Here is a 25173-nt window from a genome sequence, read left to right as displayed (position 1 = left end):
TTTGGAACAGGTGGTGTTTTCCCTTTTCCAGGTTTTCCAGGCTTTATCTCTGTGGTTTAGTAGGGCTCTAGTTTCTCTACTTAGCCATGCTGCATAGTTGGCTTTCACTCTAACTTTCCTAGTAGGGGTGAGTCTGTTAAGGACATTGATAAAAGTAGTATTAAAGTAGTCAACTGCCTGGTCTAATCCAAGGGTTTGTAGTGGTTCCCAGTTACAATGGCTTAGAACAGTGTTGAGATCATAAGGGTTTAGGTTGCGATCATCTTGTATTAATCTATGAACTATGGGCTTAGGTAGGTTAGTGCATTTGCATAGTAGGAATGTGGGGAGGTGGTCACTGAGACCATCTGGTAGGCAATCTGTCTAGTAGTTTTGTTTGGGGTAACTGACCAGTACCTAATCCAGAATGGATTGTTTTTGTGATCTTTTATCTGACCTAGTAGGTTCTTGAAGGAGTTGAGAGAACCCATAGAGATTAATGTGGTTAGTGGGGTTATTGGAGTTACAGGCTGTCCAGTCAGTATTTAGGCCACCTAGTAGGATAGTTTCTTGTGGTAGGTTGTTTTTTGTCCACTGTAAGATTACCTCTATTATGAGAGAGTTATTTCTTGGAGGAATGTAGCAGCAGAGAATGTTGATTTTTTGTTTTATTTAAGCATAGGACTGAAAAAATTGTTTTGGCATTATGAAATTTAGGTAGAGGGGCTTGAAGGAGTTGGAGGTTTAATGTGTTTTTAAAGAGAATGACTACCCCACCTCCTTTTCTGCCTACTCTATCCAGTCTTAGGGTATTATATCCTGAGGGGAGGAATTCTTCATTTTGGATGCTAGGTTTTAGCCATGTCTCTGTGATGGTCAGAATGTCAGGAGCATAATGGGTTATAAATGCATGCAGTTCAGGTATCTTATTAGCAATACGTTTTATGTTGATATTAAGAATTAGTAGGTCAGATATCTGTTTAGTTTTGAGTGGACCTGGGTTTGGGTGTATGTCACCAGAGATTAGTAGTCTCTTTATGGTTGATAGTATGTGTTTGGTTATGTGTGTTATTTCTATGCTGTATCTATGTGAGGATTTTCTAGTGTTGCATCTTGGTATGCTAATGTGTATATAAAGTGTAGTATTAAGATTAAGAATTGTGGGGCTGATAGAGAAGTTTGTGTGAGTTTTTGTGGGTGTGGAAATATGTGATGTATGGAATATGGTGTTGTCTAGAGGTAAGTTAGCTCGTATGGATGTGATGTAGGCTAGGGTGAGGGCTAATGAGAGAGATGCTAGTGTAGTTTGCATGCTGTATGGTAGAGATGCTAAGATGATGGCTGTTAGGTGATTGAGGTGATGAGGCTGTAAGGTATTTGAGGTGGTGTGGCGGTGTGGCTAGTAGATATTGTGTGTAAGTTGAGGTTGGTAGTGGTGTATAGAGTGTCAATTAGTATATGATGTTGAGTAGGTGATAGGTGTAGGTGAAGGTCAGGTGATGTGGTCAGGTGATGAGGGGTTAGAATAAATGTAGGTATCCTGGGGGTGGGAAATGGGGGCAGGGTAGGGGAGTGGAGTGAGCTGAGCAGAGCAAGGCGAATGGAGTGGGGCCCGACCAGACCATGAGATTGCAAAAACCATCAGGTTTCACTTTTCAGGGAAGGTAATGGCCAAGGATTATCTATAATGGTTTTGTTTTACAATATTCCTTGAATGTAGGTACAGGATTAGTTGGGGGAGGCCTACTGTGAATTGCCACTGCTGCAGAATACCCGAGCAGTAATTTACAGTGTTACCACCTAAAACTCAATACAGATAACATTAAAGGAGTAGAAATTAACGTTGTTTCCTTGTTGTTTCACATAAGGTTTTTTTATAAATGATACTTTGACTGCTTTAAATGGCAGTAAAAAGCAAGCAGCAGTCCCTTTGCTTTATGAGGCTTTCAATGGGGCGGGCTGGGTTGGGCTAGATAGTGGAAGTAAAAGAATCCTAGGAAATGAGATGGAGATATGGGCGCAGGTTAGGACAGAAAAACACCTTAACTATTACGTTTTTTAGACATATCACTTTAGAACACGAGTATAGTGCTCTTGGTCAGTTAAACATTTACAACATAGATATTATTGTTAGTGTCCATAGGAAGTCAACAAAAACCACTTTCCCAACTACTATTCATTAGAAAATATAGGAATTAAACATTAACTAAAAGTAGTCTCCTGCTTATACATTCAGTTCAGCATTTACATCATATATATTGTTATTAGTGTCCCTAGGAAGTTAACAAAAAGCACTTTCCCAGCTACCATTCATTAGAAAATATAAGAATTAAATATTAACTAAAAGTAGTCTCATACTTATACAGTAACGGTGTAAAATATAGGGCTAGTAACGGGTCTGGCTGTCGCTTGATCTCTGTCACTCTGAACAAAGTTTAAATACTCTTAGCATGGCTCCTGTACTTAGACAGCTTAAAGGTGCTAGAAATAATCATTTATGTGGCACAACATATCAGCTCTATAGTTGCTATTTCCAAGTCGTACAGGACTAAGGTCCTATCTACTGCATATAATCTACAAACCATTGAAAGCCCTTATACATTAAAACATTCATCCACAGATCTGTTTAGTAAGACAATATTGTAAGCAGGCTAATAGCAATTTGCTAGGCACTTTTAATAGCAGTTATACTGTTTAGATTCATAAAACAGTTGAAATCACTAAAATTAGACCAGCGGCAAGCTTACCGCAAGCAGCGGGTTCCGCGAGCACTACCAGTTTGAAACAAATGGGGCGAGACAAGTACTCTATCATACCTCGCTTTTGTGTCGCAGTTGCTATGGGAGACAGTGGGCTGATTGGGGAAATACCATGACGTAGTCCCCGACCAGGCCACGAGATTGCAGAAACAACCAGGTTTCACTTTTCAGGGAAGATAATGGCCAAGGATTATTTATAATGGTTTTGTTTTACAATATTCCTTGAATGTAGCTACAGGATTTGTTGGGGGACGCCTACTGTGAGCTGCTAGTGCTGCGTAATCCCGTTACTATATCATACCTCGCTTTTGTGTCGCAGTTGCTATGGGAGACAGTGGGCTGATTGGGGAAATACCATGACGTAGTCCCCGACCAGGCCACGAGATTGCAGAAACAACCAGGTTTCACTTTTCAGGGAAGATAATGGCCAAGGATTATTTATAATGGTTTTGTTTTACAATATTCCTTGAATGTAGCTACAGGATTTGTTGGGGGACGCCTACTGTGAGCTGCTAGTGCTGCGTAATCCCTGAGCTGTAATTTACAGCATTATCACCTAAAACTCAATACTGATAACATTAAGGGAGTAGAAATTAACCTTGTTTCCTTGTTGTTTCATGTAAGGGTTTTTATAAATGATACTTTGCTTTAGATGGCAGTAAAAAGCAAGTAGCAGTCCCTTTGCTGTACGAGGCTTTCAATGGGGTGGCCTGGGTTGGGCTAGATGGTGGAAGTAAAAGAATCCGCAAGCAGCGGGTTCCGCGAGCACTACCAGAGCAACTACAAATATGTAATCTCTTTGAAAACCAAATTAAATGAATATAGAAAATGAATGATAGCATCTTGACAAATGTGACTATTTCAAAATGATCTTGTCTTTGTACAGATAATGAAAGTTAATGTTTTTATTTTTATGGCTGTTGGTGAAAATATTGCAGCTAAGAGTGATACTTGTGCAACAGAAAACATAATAACAAACAGGTGCAGAGTTCAACATGGGAAGCTTTTATAAGAATGATGTAAGTTCACAAATAGGACATGCTGAGTGAAATATTTATAAAAAAAACTTGGATAGGTAGTTCATCTGTTGCAATTTGCAGCTAGATAGTTCTCTAGGAACTGTTAAAATGATTTTTTGAACAAAGTGGAACTGTTCCAGTCAAAAATGTAACATTTTATTTGTACTGTGTACCCATATAAACATACTTCAAAACATACCTGTAAGTTAATACGTTCTTGTTCCACTTGGGGTTATCCTGAAGGAAGGCATAGTTTGCAATATCAGGAACACCACATCTTGGTTTCTTCATCATTGCCAGTGTTCCATTGTCTAATTTCCCAGTAACATTCAAGCCAAAAAATCTTTGCATCTCCTGGATTTTGCCTGCCACAGGGCTGCCGGTTCTTTGCCTAAAACTCCTCCTACTCAGGCCGTAAAACTTCATAAGATATTCCTAATGAAAAATAAAAACAATGTTAAGAAATGAAAGCATATGTTTTTGAAGTATGTATTTTTGTATAATAGTAATGTAAATTCTTTCAGGGAAATGTACTAATGAACTGTAGAAATGGCATGTTACTCTCCCATTTCTTTATTGCTACTAGCCAGTTGCAGATGCCTTATGAAAAGATGGTGAACATGTTCAAAACTCTTACAGTTATTTCCTCCTGATTTCTTGACTGCCATGGTTTGTTGTTGTCTATCCTCATGCACAGTATGAATTGTTAGTGCACACAGTGCTGTAATACAACATATCAACAGTTATTTCTATGGAGTTTCATACTGACATGTTTATACTATGTTACAGTCCAGAGGTGGGAACTTTGCCTTCACCTGTAAGGCTTCTGGGTCTGCATTCTCAGCTATTGCTTTCTTCCTGAGTTGTGATACAGTATGGAAAATGTATCAGCATGTACAGACGAAGAGTATGCAGAGCCAGATCATGGTCAAATGGGGTCCTAGGCAGGGTAATGGATAGGGCCCCCAGCAGCAGCCCCTCCCAGCCATTGCAGTCTCCCATTACTTGGCTATTTCTTCACAGTTACCATGAACACTATTCAAACTTGTCTGTGTACACACTATTTTCTTTACGTTTACAGTGATTACAGATACTTGGATTTCATTTAAAACTTTTACTTCAAATTTTATAGCACAAGCACTGATAGCTGTTTGTTAAACAAAACAGAACAATACAGGCTTGTAATGAAAATAGTCTTAGCATGAACAAAAATAAATTTATCTGAGCTTGAAACTCATATTCATTGAAACTGTACTGAAACCCATATTCAAAGAAAATAAATCTGGGCAGTATCGGATAAAGGTTACCTTTGGGCTGTTATCAAACCATTGGCTCCTAGCACGCATTTTTAGGGCCATGTATACCACGCATGTGTTCTTTGATTCATCTTCCTAATTTTATTAAATGATATTCTTTGTATAATCTAGCATCACTTGTTAGAGTGTAGTTTAAGTTGGTAGTTTTGAACATTTTTTCAGTAAACCATGAAACAAATGTATGAACCAATAATGACAACACTACTCATTTCAGAGCATTTCAACCATAAAAGGCCACTCAAACTTCTGTCATTACAATCCACCAATACTGGACAATATGCACAATCTCTGTAGAAGTAAAAGTCATCGTGAATAATTCAACATTAAAGAGATCTGTAACTAACGAAGAGGGTGCTGCTGGCAAACAACTTTACATTTCAGTCGCTCAACTGCAAATTCAATGTCTACTACCCTTGAAGGGTAAATTGCCCATGTTACATTAAAAATGATAAGCTGGTTGTACTACAAAAGGAAGAGCTGGCAAACTAATGAGGTGAATTGTTACTTGGCATCTTATCCAAAGGAAGACACACTAGGGACTACAACACCCTCCACCCCTTAAAGTGCACTGCATTATCAGCAGTCCATCTACATGGTGTGGGGGTACCACTGATGCTGCTTCCAAACTTGATAGTACAAAGACTGATGGTCATTTGCTAAACAAAACAGCTGTACATTGAAAGCAAACAGCATGAGCAACAGCAAACGTCTCTTCCTTTGAAGACCACAATTCCCTGAAATGCACTGAGGCTTACAATTCCATGAAAATGCACTGCAGCTCACAATTCTTTAAAAATGCACCCCTAATGTAGTCTAGTAGTTGATGTAGAGGATTCAGGGTCTTGTCACCCATAACCAAGGTACAGGGTTTGAGCCTGAACAAGTTAATTAAGTAAAATGCTGTCCTAACTGGGGCATTTCACAAACACATATGCAGTTTGCTCAGGTTCAAGTAAAATTCTCCTGCATGACATTTTAAATCTGAGATGCACACAGTGTGTGCATTCTTAAAGAAACAATTGCATGGAAACACTGCATCCTTAAAGATGAAATGTAATTAACTTTTAATTGTGTTTATATTGTAGTCCCCCCTAACGCTAGCAGGCCTTAGGCATCTACCTAGGTTGCCTAGTACTGGATCCGGCTCTGAGAGTATGACCTACAATTTACCCATTCTCATTCCCCTGCATTATAAACTGAACACAGGTAAGTCAGCTACAGTAAAATATTTGTCTGTGTGTGTTTTAATTCACAAAGTTAGCTGGCATTTGTGGACCATTTTAAGTCTAAAACAGTGGACAATTAACAAATGCAGCCATGTCTGCTAAAACGTCTTGTCATCAATATTTTCACCAGGAACAAAAAAACTGTTATACATCTAATGTGTCTTTAGAATGAGCTAATGTTAACATTTCTGCACAAGGGGAACAAACATAACCATAATGTACATAATGTATTGTATTACTCTACTGTCAGCATTCCTAAGCTGAGGTCATGGCAAAAAACATAATAACTAATTGAAACATTTGCATTTGACCTTCAGAATAATACAATTACATTTTGATTTTTTTGAATTAGGAAAAAAATCAAGGACACTTTTGGCAGAGTGTGTGGTGTTATTAGTTATTACTTTTGATCAAATTATTTTTTTTCTTCTTAAACTCCTTTATTAAATTGTCACTTAAGTAAAGGCACGCATACATTAATAGAAAAGAAAAATAAACTCAAGCCTCAATGATTTACATTTGTCATATTCATGCATTATACAGTACATATGTTTTCTTTGTTTTGAACAGTTATTCACTCCATTACATAAATTACTCAATTCCTGCCTTCTCTTAAACCTCAGTCCTCCTTCCATACATTATTTTTGTGTATTGTTCCCACAAATTCATTTCATTTCAGTGAAAATTGCTCCTCCCCTTTTGTAAAGATTCTGACGCTAGTTCTTTCATCATCTTTACAATATTTGTGACTTTAATGAACAAGTTTTTTTAACTGTACACACAACCCAAACACATCTACAGCTACACTTAAAAATGGAGATTATAAATAAGTGGAAAACAGAACACACGTGCACACACACACACACACACACACACACACACACACACACACACACACACACACGCACACACATTACTGTACAGTGATCTTTCTATATAATGTAAATCATTAAAAAAGGTTGGAATTGTGTGTGTTGGGGGGAGATCTCCTGCATTCATCCTGACCCTGAAATTTAATTATACTAACTCTGGGATTGCACAAGAGTGGGGAAAAGCGAAAGTCTCAAATCCCCACCATACCACAATAACCATATATACCTCAAGACACAGTTAGATGAAACATTGATTTGTTAATCAAGACATTGAATCAGTGCTTGTATGAAAAAAATCAATAAACTGAATAGCAACTCTACAAAGATATAAACATTTGCAAAGGTTTGACTTGTATCTTTCTGATATAATATTGTCCTTTAAGTTGCTGGACAACATCTGTGTGAGTGTCTAGGATGCAGATAGCTCTGACTACATATTCATGTCCAATTTTGTGTCCTTGAAATCTATACAATACCATATTTTTGGTAAGAAAATAGACTCTGCAGCAACAATGAATGTGGCTGAATTAAAACATGATGCTGCTCTCTTCACTGCCCAGGTAGAAAGGTACACACTGTCTTCACAGGAACTGCTCAAAGAAACCATTGTCTGGTTCCTATCCCACTAACTGGACATAGGAACTTGGGAGTAGATCTAGTTATGCTTTTTATGCCAAAGCACATTCTATTGGGAAACATACTGTGCATAAGAAAATGAACAAGTGAGGTTAATAAAGCAGTATCCAGATAATCAATCCAAAACTAAACAGGAGCCACAAAGATGTAAGTTTTATTAACACAGAACAAATGCTTTCACATCAGTAAAATGCTTCATAATGTTCATTATTGATTGGGTCGTAAAGCAACACTTTGTAGCATGACAGTTCTACAGAGTGTAGTGATGTAAGGAAGTGTCAAATGATACCTTATAGCTTACTGCACAGATATTTGTAGGTACTTGGCATGTACCTTAATATGCTGTTTTACACCTCTGTGTTGACTGTGATTTGTCATTAGCTATGCCATGGTCAAGCCCTATTGGCATGCTATGACAATAAGGGGGTCTAGTGCTTTGCATGTTCCCATTGGCAGTAACTTGCTGAAAACAGCGTGAGGGAAAAGGCTGTAAGTGACAGAATATTTGCTTGCACAAAGGACTCTGTTGCCTGTAGAGATTATGTACAACAGAGATGTTGTTTACTTTTTTCTTTCTTTCTTTTTTTTATTTTATTTGCTCAGATCTGTCCACTGGGTAATATGCAAACAAGGGATGCGGGATTGCTGTGCCCACGAATGACACAACATCTGTTTGTATGCAGTTAGACTTTTTAAGTTTACTCTACTAGGACCATTGCATACAACAATGGTGTACTGTTTACGAACTGTGAATAATCAGATGTGGGAAATTAGTGCTTGAGGTACTATTATTGCACAGTAGAGCACGACCACATACAAGTCTTGCCCTGTTACACATTACGTTTTTTGAAATGCAAAAGGCTTTTATGATTCATTCTGTGACACATAAGCCTTGCTCACTGGCCCACATTCTTTATAACTGCTGCTGCCAGTCAGACTGAATTACCAACTTCAGGACACTATTGTATTAACATCTGTGATAAAGAAAATGAAGAGACAGTTCACATAAATGCAAGATTCTGATAGCCCAAAATATGACAAAAACAGAAAAAAAGCAGCAAAATATAATACAAAAACTCTAAAGTTTTGGGGAATATTAGCATGCCTTTGTTGACAAACTACAGAAGTTACTGGTTAGATCAGACCATACGTATCATGAATATGTATACCTTTTAGAGAATGTTGTGGGCAGAAGGTGCAACATACATACCATTTAGAAGTCTTACGTTTATGGCACTGATGTACTGCTATTGCTGACAAGATGCAATACATTTGAAGTCATAAACCTTACAAGAGTTAGCACCAAATATATGTTAGATTCACATTATTGATTATTTTACCTGCTTCAGTGCAGGAAGCAACATGACTACAAGGAAACCATCTGAAATTAAAAAAAAGTCTATTCACTGATGAATAAATGTTCCTAGGTCACCCAAAGGTTGTACAGTGATAAGAGAGTGGAATTCACCAGGGGAGATGAGAAATACACACAGGAAATTCAAAACTATAACTAAGATAGCAGCTGTCTACGGCATCTATGGAGTGACAGACTGCTAAGAATACACAGCTAACCATTCACAGAAATTTTGCTAAACTAAAACAAAACAGTGCCAGTGCATGTGATTTAGAGACTTCACAACAGAATGTACATTGTTACTGCCCATGTCTTAATTTATTCATCTATTAACTATGTGAGTGAACGCCTCTGTCCTGAACCCTCATTACACACACTCTAGGCCATAACAGAAAATGTAAAAGCAATATATGGGTAGTTAAGAGTAGACAATCAATTAACATGGTCCTTGGGAAGTAGGTGGAAACCAGAATACCTTCAGAGAGCCGACATAGACTCAGAGACAGAACATGATACCTTTATATAGTGAAAGTGGTCTGGACTGAACCTCAGATCATAAGGTTGTGAAGCAGAGACCTTAACTTCTGAGTATGCATGTTATAAGGACAGTATCTAAATCATCCATCAGTGGTAAATGACAATGAAGGTAACATAATAAGTGCTTGTTTAGGGCAGCATATCTCTGCATTATACATTTCACACAGATCATTTACTGAAGCAAGATACTCAGAGAAGATTCAAAGAGTCTTACATAAACAGCTGTAGTCTATGGATGAAAGATATTAGAATGGGACATGGTGTTAAATAAAGAAATAGACACACAGACTGGAAAAGTCCTAGAGTTGTCATTCAAGAAGATGTCATGGTGTTCTTATAAGTCATGAAGGTGTGTGTGTGTGTGTGTGTGTGTGTGTGTGTCTGTGTGTGTGTGTGTGTGTGTGTGTGTGTGTGTGTGTGTGTGTGTGTGTGTGTGTGTGTGGATGTGTATGTGTATGTATACATCATCTAGGACTTAAGAAAGTGAGCAAAATAGATGATGACCCAGATTTGTCTGTATGGCAGTGCTCATGATGGCTGTCATTGACAGGACATAGGCAGATGTCATGAACAAATGCCACATAAAACATACAGTAAAGTAGAGGCTAATGACAGTGTTACAGAATGTTTACAGCTAATGTAGAAACAAACATGCTATGTGCCCCCATATGGGCTCTGCATTAATGTCTTTATCTGAAACCATGGCAGTCTTCATATAAATGCACAGGTAAACTGTTTCAATTTACCCTTAACACTTGTATAATTTGATACAGCCTTCTACCCCTGCTGCATGCTTGTTATCTATAAACTCAGTGCTTAAACCTCCAAATAACTCCTTTTCCTTTCTTCTCCATATAACCAACAAGTACCCCCCTATAGTATTTGTTGTAGGAAATGATGACTTATTTTAATTTGTCATGCTCTTGTATATCTTATTCCCCATACTTTGATACAGTTATGCTGATGATCCAGTCTCCCTATATGGGCTTTGGTAAAAGATGTTTTTTTCATATAGTCTGCACCAGATCTCTCCAGTTCTAACTGAACGAGTTAAGACTTCTAAGACAGAAAACTTTCATAAGATAGGCAGGTTGCTTTCAGAGCTCATCAGCCATACATCTCTCTGATTAACTTTTTGAAGGATTCACCACACCTTCTCCTGAGTTGAACACCAACATGTGATAAGGAACTCACAAAACTTCAGTAAAACAGTTCTTCAGTGTTTTATTTCAGTTATAGTAACATTGATTGGAATGAAAATTTGTAAAATAAAATTACTGTATCCAGTAACTTCATTATTTTTATGCAGCTGTAGAGTCATTTCACATTTATTTCTGTAATAATATGAAACCTTTAGAAATTAATAACCTGTTTTCACCTGTGCTCATTGGTACATCCCAGAAACATAAAAAACTCACACATACCATATGAAGTTATACATATGCCCCAACACTGATATATATGCATCTGCATACTCAATAAGAACTCACTGAATGTGATTTATTTTTTATGAACATAAAAATAATATCGAACATTTCTCTTGAACGAAAATTGTTTATGGCCAAAAAGGGACAAGGAAGATTTTTGTGTGGGAGACATACTGGTTTTAGGAAAATATAGTAAAACTGGCATTGCTGATTGATGAATATTCATAGTTATCAAATGTAATTTTACTCTAACTCTTATTGTCCCTGCTGCCTAAATTAGTCAATGATCATGTCATAAACTAGTATTGGGAAATGTAAGGTGGTCTTTAGAAAAAAAACATTTTTGCTCAGTTACTTGACTACGTAACTACTGCAACGTGCGTGTAATTTAAGTAAATTCTATTGTCATTCAAAGTGAGCGACATACAATATATCTGAAGCTGTTCAAATGGATGTGTGCAGGACATCTCAGAGGTGTACAATTCATCAAACTATGTTCCATGTTTAACATATCCTTACAGTCATATTTCACAAAAACAGGCTTACCAAAGATTGGAGAATGCAGAGTTTATTTTATGTTGTTAGAACCAAAGATGTCCCTTTTTTTGAGGTTTGGAAACTTCAAAGTTTGTTACAAGATTCTGGGGAGATGCAGTGGGTGAAGGTATTCACATAATGCTACAAAAACAGGTATGTAGAATCTAAAGCTGCTGATTGATTCAGGTAACTGTGCTTTCTTTGATGTCTGCCATCTAATTATAGTTTGGTAAACTGTTTTGTTTATTTATTTTTAGGCACAATTGGCCTATCAAAGGTAACATAAATAAGTACATAACTAGATACATAGAAATAAACCTGTTGTATTCACTGATATCATTACAGTTCATCTGCCCATATTACCATATGCACAGCACCCACTCACTGCAGCAAAGCATTTATGAGTCAATAATTCACCATGTTATCAAACCAGAGTCCATATATACTGCTTTGTATCACCATCAGTATTGGATCTCATATAAGTATTTCTAGACCAATTATAGACCTAATAACAAAAGTTTACTCTTTCGTTCTATTTTCTATGTTTTTTAATATCAAGGTTTATGACCTCAGATGTTGAAAGATACATCCATATCTGAAAGCAAATGTATATGATTATTTGGTGTATATGTATAAAGGGATACTGAAAACTATAACATCTCATAAATGGGGAATTATGCCATGTTGTAATTACAAACAAATATGGTAGAAAGTGCGTAACAACAAGATCCTTACATGGATTTAAATAGTAAGATTTTGAAAACCTTAAATTGGGCTCCAATCAATGTAGTAGGAAGTGAAATATTTGTAAAAAAAAAATTCTTTCTCCATAGAATTCATCAGAGTGTTAAAACAATATTTAATGTCATGCTAAAGTTACAATATTGTTTCAACTGCTGAAAAAGCCCCAAAATAAGAATATTCCTTTGACATTCTGAAGTCTGTAATTTCAGTTCTTGGAACAGTGGGACTACAAATCCAAAGAGGGAAAAATATACTGTGTTTGTGGTATTTTAAGAACTTTTCTAGTGCTACAAGTAGTTAGCATGTATAAGTAACAGAGCTCCTTTCATGACAAGAAGTTCTGGTGGGGGGTGGGGGTGACAAATGCCACTTGTCAATATGTTTGAAAATTGTAAAAGCAAGTTTTGAATTTTTTTGTTTTTCTGTTGGAATCAAAGTTTACTTTCTGAAGTGTTAAGATGCTCATTGCCATGTCTTGCACTTCTGATAAGGAGCCCTATAAACAATGTCACATTGCAGATAGCATTGCATTCTGGAATATCTTCATACTATAGTCTACCCTGCTGTTCAAGTTCCGTGATGTAAAACATCAAGAATTATAGTAGCAACTAGTGTAGCTTGTTCCTTCAGTAATAACAAAAATAAATTTTTGCATGCTGTATCACGTTTATCCAGATTTATGAATATTTTTTTCAAGACTGAAGAGTATAAATGCAATATGTCCAATCATTTTATATTCATTATGTGAAAATATAACACCAAAGCTGGATTTAACATACACAGTGCTTTCAATATATTGCATCTGATTGGGATTTACATTTCTTTGTGTTGAAGACTTCATATAATTGCATTTTAGTTTTTTTTTTTGCCCCCTCATTGAGTTCCTCCCAGCAGACCACCTGCTGCCTTAGAAATTCCATTTTTTCCAGTGACAGTGAATGGAATAATTCTGCTGCACTAAAACATAAATCAGATTTCCCATTTGAAATGTGTCAGGTTAATATTCTGTAATTATACTAATAGTGGTACCCAGTAAGGTACTTCCATTAATATAAAAAGTATATGTAAAAAAAACAATGTATCCTCTTCTGTAATAATGACATTGTTAGAATACACTAGATATAATAATCAGTAGAGCAGAGATGGTAACACATTTTCAGTACTATTTTACTATCCCATACAGCAATAGTAGACAAACATGTTTTTTATATAATTCTTCTGGCCCAGAATAAATATACATCATGCTCTTCATATACAAAATCAGAGTTTGGAGGAACTGTGAGGTATAAGCAACAATAATGTTAGTCGCATACTTGATTTATATCAGTCTAATGCGGATAAGGTCTACATTGAGAAACATGAGTTAAATTCTTAATTTGTTGAATTTTAATTGCTTGTTTTTGACAATTAGTAATACATGACTGCAAAGGATAAACCTGTACAAAGGTCATTTCTGCTTTTAGTATGATGAAACATACAACAGAACTGGCCTGAAAAAATATTTTGATTTCATACAGTCACAATTAGCAATGATTTCTATATTAAAGGAGACTGGGAAGCAGATCAGTAAACCAGAGAACATTTCTTGAGCACTGCACAGAGACATCAATAACCTCCTAATGAGTATGGATGATGTATTAGATACGTTGAGGAGGAACTAGATGTAGCTTGCATCCCTGAAACCCCAACACTAACAATACAATTCATACTATCAGGAGTTTGAATCGGCTTTAATATTTATATAGTTAATTATAAATTTATTTTCAATGCCGTTAAAAGACTCTTGTTCAATGTGACACATAGTCTCTCAGATATAATTTGTTTTAGCAGCAAAGGAACACACAGATAGTAGTACTGCATCTCAGTAGTTCAAACAACTCTATTTATTTTGTAGACAGCATTTGAAAGGCAGTTTTAGTCCAGAGAACAACTTTATAGATAGGCAAACAAAATATAGTTAATTTCACTTTATTTACTCTTTGAGTCTGTAGATATTTCTTGTTTTTAGATACCACATGAACTCAAATGACATACATTATAAATATACGCAAAAATAAAGTATTCAAAAATCAGTCATTAAATATTATTTCAGTGGCTTCTTAAAAAGTTCCTTCTTAGGGTAGGAGCTACAAATGTAAACATTTTTTTTGCATTAAACAGTTCCTCTGAATAATATGCATCTGAACATTTTTGACATGATAAAAAATGGAATTTCTGAGAGGAAGGCCTCAGAATAATGAGTGATATTTAATTCCTTTCATTTATACATAATGCAAAGGCTATCAGATATAATACAGTAGACTTTAAAAATAGAAATGCCTGACATATCCTAGCATGAAGATCTATTTGCTTAGTTATAACTAGCAATTTAAAATGAACAAAGCACGATAGCCTAGTCATAAAATCAAGGCTTAGAGCTCAAGATAGCAGAAAAGGTCACCAATATCTTTAAGTTCTCCACATCACATGCAGAATAAGCTGGGAGGTTGTACTGAAAAACAGCAATAGCAGATCAACTAAGCAATGACCTAGTTTCATTTTTAAGAAGTAGTACCAAAGAATATAAAATAACCATTCAGAAAAATAAGATGATTTATTTTATTAACATGATGGCTGAACTTCAAATGCTGGTATGAGTGTTAATTATTGTGTTCTCCGGATTGTGTAATTAGATAGGTAGGGGTTCTAATTTTACAGCAGTCAACTTGTGGGTGTGTATCTAGTCAGAAGAGCGTGAGTCCAGGTCCTGCTGCTTCACTCAAGTAGCATTCAGAAGATTTTTTACCTGAGAGATGTCACAGAAGGCTAAAGCTGTGAGCTATAGTTCCTGAAGTATAAGGTTTGATTCCCTCAGCCCTCATTTACCCCACTCAGACATTATAGGCAAGCTCACAAATTAGATATAAACACTTTTATCACCCACTGGATAGTCAACTGGCTTACTGATAAGCCAAATGTGAGGCCACCTCCACCAAGAGGCCAGCCACTAGCAGTGTCCCCCAGGGCTTGGTAGTGGGCCTTCTCCTTTTTGGTATCTATTTCTCTGAAATGGAAGCAAATACTGAAGGTCTATGGCTGACTAAGTTTGCAGATGACTGCAAGCTAGGGGTTATCATCGACTCCCCTGCAGACACTAGCAAGAAGGTCTATCTCTGACAAACAAATGATGCCAAAACCATGGTCTTAAGCTTGATACTAAGGAATGCATAATTGTATCATTTTGGGAAGTCAACCATCCAGGCTAATTACCATGTTGATAATACACCCCTAAGAGATGACTCATTGTGATCAGGGATCTGGATACACAAGTGGTGACAGTGGTGATGAAATCCTTTTATATTGTGCAACTTATAAATTAGGGCATGGCATCTAGGTCCAAAGAGGTGATTATTCCACTAAACTCTGCCCTTATCAGACCAATCATAGAGTACAATTATCCCTTTGGTATGTATCTGACCAGGCATTTGCAGCAACTAGAGTGACGTCAAGGTTTCCTTACAAAAAGAATACAAGGCATAACAAGCCTGCCTTATATAGAGCACCTTAAGACCTTTACCTCTAGTGAGTCTCCTATAGATTGCTGAAGGATGATCTATGTCTGGCTTACAAGGTATCCGCAAACTCCACACTTATGAATCTCCTACATATTTGTAAGCAAAGAGTACCAGAAATACAAGGTCTAGGGACCTGAATTTTGTCTGTAACTTGATCAGAACATGCTAGAGAGGCAGATATGTGTCCCAGATGCTACCCCAGCTATGGAACAGGCTTCCCATCCATGGGAAGCCGAGTTTGTCTATTACCCAGTTTAAGCACAACCTATACTAGTGGATGGGGAAAAGGAAATTTACACTGGGTAAGGCAACCATGTCCTTTATGGACAAAGGTAGCTTATAAATGCCTGGCCCTCAGCGCCCTATTTGGATACAGGATATCATTATTATTTTGGGAAAACATGGCTAAGCTTAGAAAGGCCCCTTCCTCCCATGGGTCATTAGTCTAGTAACAGTCTATGAATCTATGAATCTAAATATGGGTCAGTCTGAACCCGTGTAAACAAAAATTGCAAACCACTAAACCAATGTAAAATCAAAGAGTTTGATCTTTGCTTATAGGATGGTTAGAGAAATAAGACTTAGCCTGCATCTTACTTACCTTTAGTTTTACATATTTAACTATGTCAAGCAGTATAATGGCATGCTGGTTAACAAGTATCACAGATTAATAAAAAGAGCATGGTTGCTTGTTCTTCTTAAAAATCCAAAGCCAAGAACCAGCCAACCTGTTCCAGGAGATCTATTATAGTGTATGTGAATATCATAGCTGGTGCTGGGTTCCAGCTAAGAGAGGCTTCAAGCAGCAGTTTAAGGAAATAGTGGAGTATTTATGATTTTAGTGAGAAGAACAATCCAAGACTTTAGTTATGGAAATATCTTTCATGGTGAAATGGGACATAGTGACATTATGGCATTGAATGTATTTCTACCTCCTGGCTCAGGAACATTGTTACTTAAAATATTCAGAATAAGACTTTACATTTTATAAAATGCTAAATATCACTAACATGTGATTTTACCTGGCTGACAGCTTGTACAAACGCCTCACTAAAACCTGCAACAGTGAGAATGGATTATAACAGCCTAGATTTTTCTTTGTCTTTGCAAGTCCTGAAGTGGATAGGTCCAGTCCCCCATTTACCCTTTGCTCGAAGGTGCTTGGAGCCTCACAAAGACTAAGAACTATGAAGTTAAGCATTAACTCTCTGGATGTGACCACCACATGCCATTACAGCACTCCTTATAAATCATGCTAGTCTGGATGTGACCACCGCATACCATTACAGCACTCCTTACAGATCATGTTAGTCTGAATGTGACCACCAGATACCATTACAGATCATGTTAGTCTGGATGTGACCACCGCATACCATTACAGCACTCCTTATAGATCATGTTAGTCACCGCATACCATTACAGCACTCCTTACAGATCATGTTAGTCTGAATGTGACCACCAGATACCACTACAGCACTCCTTACAGATCATGTTAGTCTGAATGTGACCACCAGATACCATTACAGATCATGTTAGTCTGGATGTGACCACCATATACCATTACAGCACTCCTTATAGATCATGTTAGTCACCGCATACCATTACAGCACTCCTTATAGATCATGTTAGTCACCGCATACCATTACAGCACTCCTTGCAGATCATGTTAGTCTGAATGTGACCACCAGATACCATTACAGCACTCCTTATAGATCATGTTAGTCACCGCATACCATTACAGCACTCCTTGCAGATCATGTTAGTCTGAATGTGACCACCAGATACCATTACAGCACTCCTTACAGATCATGTTAGTCACCGCATACCACTACAGCACTCCTTGCAGATCATGCTAGGCTATTCTTTCATTCAGCATCTGCAGTGTACCTTTAAATACATTTAGAAATTTCACCCTGATTTAACAAGATTGCTTGGGGTTCATCACTGGACTAACTAACAAATGCAGGAATATTTTCATATATATTGCAGTCCATTAAAATAAATTCAGATATAGGGGAGAAATGCAATTTTTCTATTTTGTTTAATTTTTTTATCTATCATGATTGCTAAGTTACCATGTAAACAAGTGTTTTGTCTGACAAGTGAATTGTAACTGAAGTTGCAATGTTCTGTTTGTTTTTGTTTTTGTTTTTATGTGGAGCTTTTCTCCTCGGGCCTCTACTGAAAATGGACATGTATCCAGTTAGACTAGCCCAGTCAACAAATGTAAAATAAATAAAATAAATAAAATAAAATATTTTGTGAGACTAGGAAATTACAAACCCATTATGGGGACTGAGAAAAATAATTGTCACTTCTGCAAATTGATTGGTATAGTGCTCTGCTACCTCCAGAAGGATACAGAAATCTATTATGAGTTTGTCTAGATACTAAAAAGAAAAGATAACATAGTATATCCAAAAATAGCTTTACCTGTAGACAAATTAAACACTGTTTATTATCAGTTATGACCAAAATCAGATATTGGTCTAGGTGTTAAACTTAATCTGAAGGGCCCGCTGCCAAGCATGTTTCTCAATGTACAATGAGCAGATGCATGACAAGGTCTTGTCTGTAAATGTATACTCACAGCATTTCAAGTAAATGCTTTCTTCTTATTTTCTAAAAACAGAAATACCAGAATGATTTAGTGTTACAAAATTAATTAAAAAGGAGCCGCTATACACCATGACTGCACATGAAAATATTTTATGTGTAATTTAAGTTACAGTAATAGAGGTCAATAAGTTTTCTTGGAAACTGAAACCTCAGGACAGTATTGTCTCTCTTTGCATCTTTGCAGGACTATGAAATAATCCTGAGTTCTAAATGTAACAAGCATTTCATTCCTCCAGTCCCATGCAAAGGTGCAAAGTGTGACTAGTGAAAGTTAAGTCAAGCTGTTATATCTAACAAAAGATATGTTTTCAAGCTGCATTGCACAGGGTAAGGAATCTTTTTTTTTTTTTTTTTTTTTATTTCGACTGCCTTTTGTTTTTCCTGTAACCAAGGCTGTTTTTTCCCCTTGGGAGAAAGTGCATCAGTCTGTCATGCTACATGAAATTTGCAAGACATTTTATAATTTAATATAACATAACATAGTATAAGATTATACAAAAGACAACCCATTGTGTAAGTATAGTGTTACACAACAGAATATAGCAAACGATCCCAGCATACTTAAGAAAGTAATAGTAGGAGATATCAGAAGGAGACACACATCTTAAAGTATTCTATACACAATCCAATACAGTAAGTGTTCATTGCTTCCCTAGCTGACTGAAATAGATAGTAACTCTCGTATCACATTGAAGCCTCTGAATGATCTTTAGTTAATTTTATTGTTTATATATCAAACTTAGTGTGTAACTTAATGAAACATACCTGAGCAAATTGGAAGTCAGTAGGGCTAGTTTTCCTCACTTCATCGGGTATTGGTAGAGCTAAGGAACAAACCGTAAAGAACAGCTGAACTAATGTAGTAACATGCAGCATCTTCACCTTAAGCCATAAACAGAACTGATCGATGAAACATGCAGTTCTACATTCTGCATACCACTTCATCATTTTTATACTGTTGGCCTAGTCAGCGAAAGTCAGTTCATACAGCTATTAGCCAACAGCAGAATGACTCATAAGAGCATAAAATGTGATTACCTGCACATCAAAGTAATGCTATTTTAGGTTTTAATGGGCAGTGTGCTCAAAATTAACTGAGATTCTTAATAACTTAGATAAGGCAACCACAGCTTTGGCAACAATGTGCTCAGTTTAAGATAAACAGAAGTTCTAAGATTAAAGTCATCAGAGCATTAGAATTCCATGGCTTTTTTTTAATAGCATGAATCTGTAATTTACTGAGAGTGGAGTGTAACTGCTAATCTAATATGATAAATGTTAACGATATATGTTTATTAAATGCATGTTTTTATCAGCATGCTATAATATTTATCACAGACTAGGAGAGCTTTATCATACAGCAAAGTCTTCTGTCTGGCTTCTTCCCAAACTCAAAGGGACATCCAGTTAAGAAGTAAAGTTAATCACAGTGCATCTCTTTGCATTTATTTATTTATTTGTTACACCTATTAACTGGGTAAATGAATTGGTTCATGGACCCTTTTCAGTCACAACCCGGGCTATATAGGCAATGACAGGTCATTACAGGTGGTTAACAATCACAGTCTCATGTAACCTTATTACTTTCTGAACAAAAGTAACATTCATAGACTCATTTCTGTACACTGTGGGTATCTGAATCAATGCACATAGTAAGCATGTAGAACAAAGTACTGTTTCGCAATTTTGAAGTTCAAGAAAGTCTGTTTTTTACATTCAAAAGAAAGTTAGGATTTATAGTCACATACATTTGGGGCAGTAAACAGGCTGAGATAATGTGCTTAGTAATTCTGTAGGAACCTGTTGTTACAGGGATTTTAATTTTAAGATATTCAGGTAGGTATTAGGTTGTATCTTGCATCATTACCTTCTTTGGAATTCACAGACGTGGGGGATTACTGAGGCCATGGCTGTACACTCTCAAGTAGGGGCCACATCAAAACACTGCATAGCTGCAGCAGGACAGATTACTGACCTTTGTCCAAATAAAGTGATTATTTCTCACTATGAATGAACACAAGAACGTCTGAAAGATTCAGTTTGATAATGTGTGGTACAACAGTGCTTATATAGTATATAAATTGGGTCTACAAATTAATATTAGTATTTTTTTCAGGAAGTGTACTTTGTACTCTGTTAGGCTGGTTAAATCAGCTTAAATGCCACAGTGAGCACAGATGTAAAATGAAAGCAAATTATATAAACAAAATGTGATATATTTAGTAAATCTTTATTTACAGCCATGTCAAACATTAACAATTTATAACAGGAAACAGAAGAAGATGTAAACAAGAAAACAAAACAAAGCAGTGGTGGGTTTCAGTAAGAGGGAAAGAAGCAATTTCAAGGTAGAGGAAAGGTAAGAACGAAATATGAGAATGATGTGAACTATAAAAAACAAAGGTCAGAAGAAAACCAATGCAAAATTTAGAGAATATTTCCTGGTAAAGTACAGATAAACAAAGAGCACTAATGATTGCATAATTTGTGTTGCAGTAGTACAAAAGCTGCAGGAGTATCTGTAGTTAAATGCTGAAGACAACACTGTATTAAGTAGGTAAGATTCTGCATGGGTGGGGATCACTGATCCTCATTTATAGAGGTTTGGAGGCAAGATGTGCACAAGCAATGCAAATAATAAATCAGACTACTTCACAATGATTTGTTTGCTATATGAAGTGCATGTAACAATGATTCTTTTGAAAATGTTACAAATGTTCCATATGATTATTTCATAATTACCTAATAAAGTATATTATCTGCATTCTGATCTCCACCAAAGAAAGTGACTTCTTTCTGAAAATACAGGATTTTCATCTAAGGTGGAAATGTGGCATATGATCATAGGATCATAGGGGGTTACTAGGCCATCGACCCTGAGACCCATAGCCGGCTTTAGGCACCAGCGAACCCTGCGGTCGCTGGGGGCCTCCTGTTCCTGGGGGGCCCCCAAACACAGCAGGTTATCTTATCTTGATATTTTGTAACATGTCTGTCAAACCAGCAAAGTGAGCACTAGAGAGAGCAACAGCCCACAGTAACTGATCTCAGAGTAAACCTTGGATTTGAAGAAGAACTGATTCTTCCACTCCGGGAATGGTTTTCTCTTTAAGGAGTTTTATAAATACAGAACACCAGGTACTATATCAACTTATTTCCTGAAAATCAGTGCCGTGTCAAAAATAATAGCAGAGTAAAGGCTCAAATTCAGGAAAACATTTTAAATATTACTCTAACTCACTTAAAAATAAATTAATAGAAAAATATCTTCTGCATGCAGTTTTTTGGACAATAAGAAGTATAAAACTAATGTCTGGTTTTATTGACTGACTGTAATCCTAAATGATTTATCAACAAAACAAAACTTTTTTATGAAGGACAGAGCAACATTATGAGCAAAATCAGGGAAGGTCTGTGACATCAGAGACGGTGGCCTGTATGCATCACTCTTTAGTGAGTTCAATAAAAGTGACTTACCCCTGCTGCTGTTTGACTGCTAAACAGCAGTCACTGACCTGGTGTAACAGTATAAGGGCTGCACAATGTATTGCTGAAATAAGTACAAAAATCAGAATCACTATGACTTTTGTGTGTGTGTGTGTGTGTGTGTGTGTGTGTGTGTGTGTGTGTGTGTGTGTGTGTGTGTGTAAAATATCACTGATTTTTTTTCTGTGCACACAAACAGTGTCACATCACATATATTATTCTTCTGGATATCCGTTATAAATGCAGCTAACAACTAATTAGATTTCAAAAGTAAGGCATAAAATATATCACTGAGCATTCAGACACTTAGATTTTCTAGGAGTCTGGTGACCCCTACTCCCCAGACTATTTAAATGGATTTGGGGGGACTCTCCAAATCATCCTCGACTGTGACGGGGGCCCCACAAAAGATGTTGCTAGTTGGGGAAAACTGAGGAGGAGAAAAATGTATTAATTTCTGATTACACTCTGACCTTAACAGGGCTGTGACATGACCCTGCTAGGGATAAAGCTGAAAATGGCCTCTGCTCTCAACTGCATCAATTCTAAAACCAGCCCTGCTCAACTTTGTATGTACAGAAAACTGTTGTATGTTATGTAGGTTCATAGGTAGGTAGGTACTAGGCTATCCGAGGGCATTTATAAGCCTAGTCATGTATGTGTGTGTGTGTGTGTGGGGGGGGGGGCTGAAAATTGTGTGGTTATTACTTTAATTTTCATCACAGTCAAACCTTAGAGGTGTACACAGGAGGTCATTATGGCTTGTGTTTGGGCTGAGGACAGTATGGCCATTGTTTCCTTTACTTTTCTCAGAGACCTCAGAGGTGTACAAAGAAGGTTTACTATAGCATGTGTAGGGGCGGTGTAGAACATAGGAGCAACAAAGTAGAATACACTATTGTAATCATTACTTTTTCACTTTCCTCACAATCAAACATTATGCATTTATACAAGTGGTTGCTTTGAAGGTTGGGGTGAGGAGTGAGGATGCATACTATATATATGTATGTCAGTAGTCAGTTGAAATACATGACTCTGGCAATTTGAGCCTTTCCTTTCATCCTAATCTAACACCATAGGGGATGCGTTGGCAGTGACTATCTTTGTTGAGGGGTTAGAGAGGCAGGCAGTATTCCCAGATAGAACCTGTGTATCCTCACAACATTTTGTAAGTTTATTGTGAGCTACAGTTTTGTCAGCTTTGATCATTCAGCCTTGGGCACAACTTAATATATATCTTATTTGAAAGATAAATAAATAAAAATAAGACTGAAATTCTTTTCTTACTCATGATTTTAGTTTAGGCCACCATTGGATTAAAAGGATGGGGAAATGCTCTAAAGTGCATCCCAGAGCATCTGTAACCCTATGGCTTCTTCGACCCTGGATTTTTTGTGTTATTTCCTAAATTAGTACTACGGTGCTGTCTTGGTCAGGAAAGGTGTTGAAAGGATGCAGGAAAACTAAAGCTTAACAGCAGCAATGAATTTCTTTCCTTAATCATAATTTCTTTTCAAGATATCATTGGATGAAAAGTTTATATAGAAGAAAAAAAAATTTAAAATATAATTCAGAGCGTATATAAAGTTATGGCTTATTGAATAAGCTGAAGAGTAAAATGTAAGAAAAGGAAGAAAGATGTAATGTGCACAGTATGGGGAGAAACAGAGGGGAAGGACTGGAGGGAGTGTGTATTTGTGTGTGTGTGTGTTGGGGGGTTGTGTGTGGCTGTGTGTGGGCCTGAAACAGTAGGCCTAGTGTGCCGTTTCATCTAAGGCCAGACCTGTACATAGAGTTGTTATAATGTATCATTGCTGCGACTAAATACCAGTAACTGTGAATGTCCCTTTGTGAGATGGGCCAACATAGTGTTGTAGACAGGTCTGTTGTAATGTAAGAGCATTGTAGCTACAGGTTAGTTTGAGCATACTACTCCTAAAGGTCTGCAGCATGAACTAAAAGGATGTTAGGAAGGGGTGGCAGTGACAGAGTGATACTTAGACTGGAAGTGCCTAGGGGGCCCCCATCTTGACATTTGCTGGGGGCCCCCAAAATGCTAACACCGGCCATGCTGAGACCATTTCAAGCCTAGTCATTTCATCCTAGTGTAATACAATAGATGCTGTAGTCAATACTCAGGCTTGTATTTATTAATGACTGCCCATGCCCAGGATGGTTGCGGGTGCCATCCCTGGTAAGAATTTATGGTGCCCCATCCACTCATTCAGGTTACGTTTGAACAGTGTCACAGAGGTGCTCTGCTTCACATGAATTGGCAGCATATTCCAAAGACGCGGCAGTCGCTGGGAGACAAACCTGTCCCTCCAACATATCCAATTCAAGCTGTAGGCCATATTTAGGTCCCTGGAACTGGTAGCTCTACTCCTGTTTGATTTATGGATGTGCAGCAAATTCATTGGATCGGAGATTGCTCTGTGAGTTAGCCATAAGTCTCCACTAAGAAGTCTATATGATACTGAGTCTAGTGACAAGAGACTTTAGTCAGTCTGTGTAAGTCATGTGCTGGAATCCCTTGATCTTCTTAGTTATAAACCTCTGAGGCCTCTCCAATTGCTGCAGGTACTTTGTATGATGCATGCTAAAAGAGGTGTTATACTCAATTACAGGCCTGATTAGTGATGAGTAATATCCGTGGTGGTACAGCGGTAGCATTGTTGCCTCACAGCATGAGGTTCTCCCGTTCCATTCTCGGCTGGAGTGTGGGGAGTGCCTTCTGTGTGGAGTCTGCATGTCCTCCCCCGTGGTTGGATGGGCATTTGAAAGATATGTGTAAATGGGCATGCCTTCGTTGAAGATTGGACGTCGAGCTGGTACCTCGGCGTTCGTTAAAAAATCTACTGCCAATCATTAGTGGACTGGAGTTCCGCTGTGGTGACCCCTAACCGGGAAAAGCCGAAAGACAACCACCCATTAGTGATGAGTATAGAGGGGGGTTATAACCTCCTTTGCTCTATAGGTGATGACTTTGCTAAACAAGTGTGCTACATAGAAAGCTGACCTTGTTGGCCTAATGGTTAAGGTGTTTGCCTTGCAAACACAAAGTGCAGGGTTTGAATCTCACAAGGGATAACTGGCTAGGCTTAAAAT

The 25173-nt window shown here is 37.2% G+C and overlaps 1 protein-coding gene across 1 annotated transcript in view; it reads right to left on the bottom strand.

Moving 5' to 3' along the window:
* Positions 1-19503, bottom strand: part of LOC122802773 (stromelysin-1-like) — a 220913-nt gene extending 201410 nt beyond the window's left edge. Inside the window, exons 1-2 of the mRNA XM_044072559.1 lie at positions 19345-19503; positions 3957-4192 (exon numbers count right to left, since the gene is read on the bottom strand). Coding sequence (XP_043928494.1) covers positions 3957-4192; positions 19345-19455 — 347 coding nt within the window. The 5' untranslated portion in view covers positions 19456-19503. The remainder of the gene's footprint in view (positions 1-3956; positions 4193-19344) is intronic.
* Positions 19504-25173: the final 5670 nt, after the last annotated feature.

This window comes from Protopterus annectens, chromosome 5.part0 (genome assembly GCF_019279795.1).
Source record: "Protopterus annectens isolate FY-2018-M chromosome 5.part0, PAN1.0, whole genome shotgun sequence".
In the NCBI taxonomy this organism is placed as follows: domain Eukaryota; kingdom Metazoa; phylum Chordata; order Ceratodontiformes; family Protopteridae; genus Protopterus; species Protopterus annectens.
The sequence above is the reverse complement of the archived record's forward strand: the minus strand, read 5'-3'. Positions and strand labels throughout refer to the sequence as shown.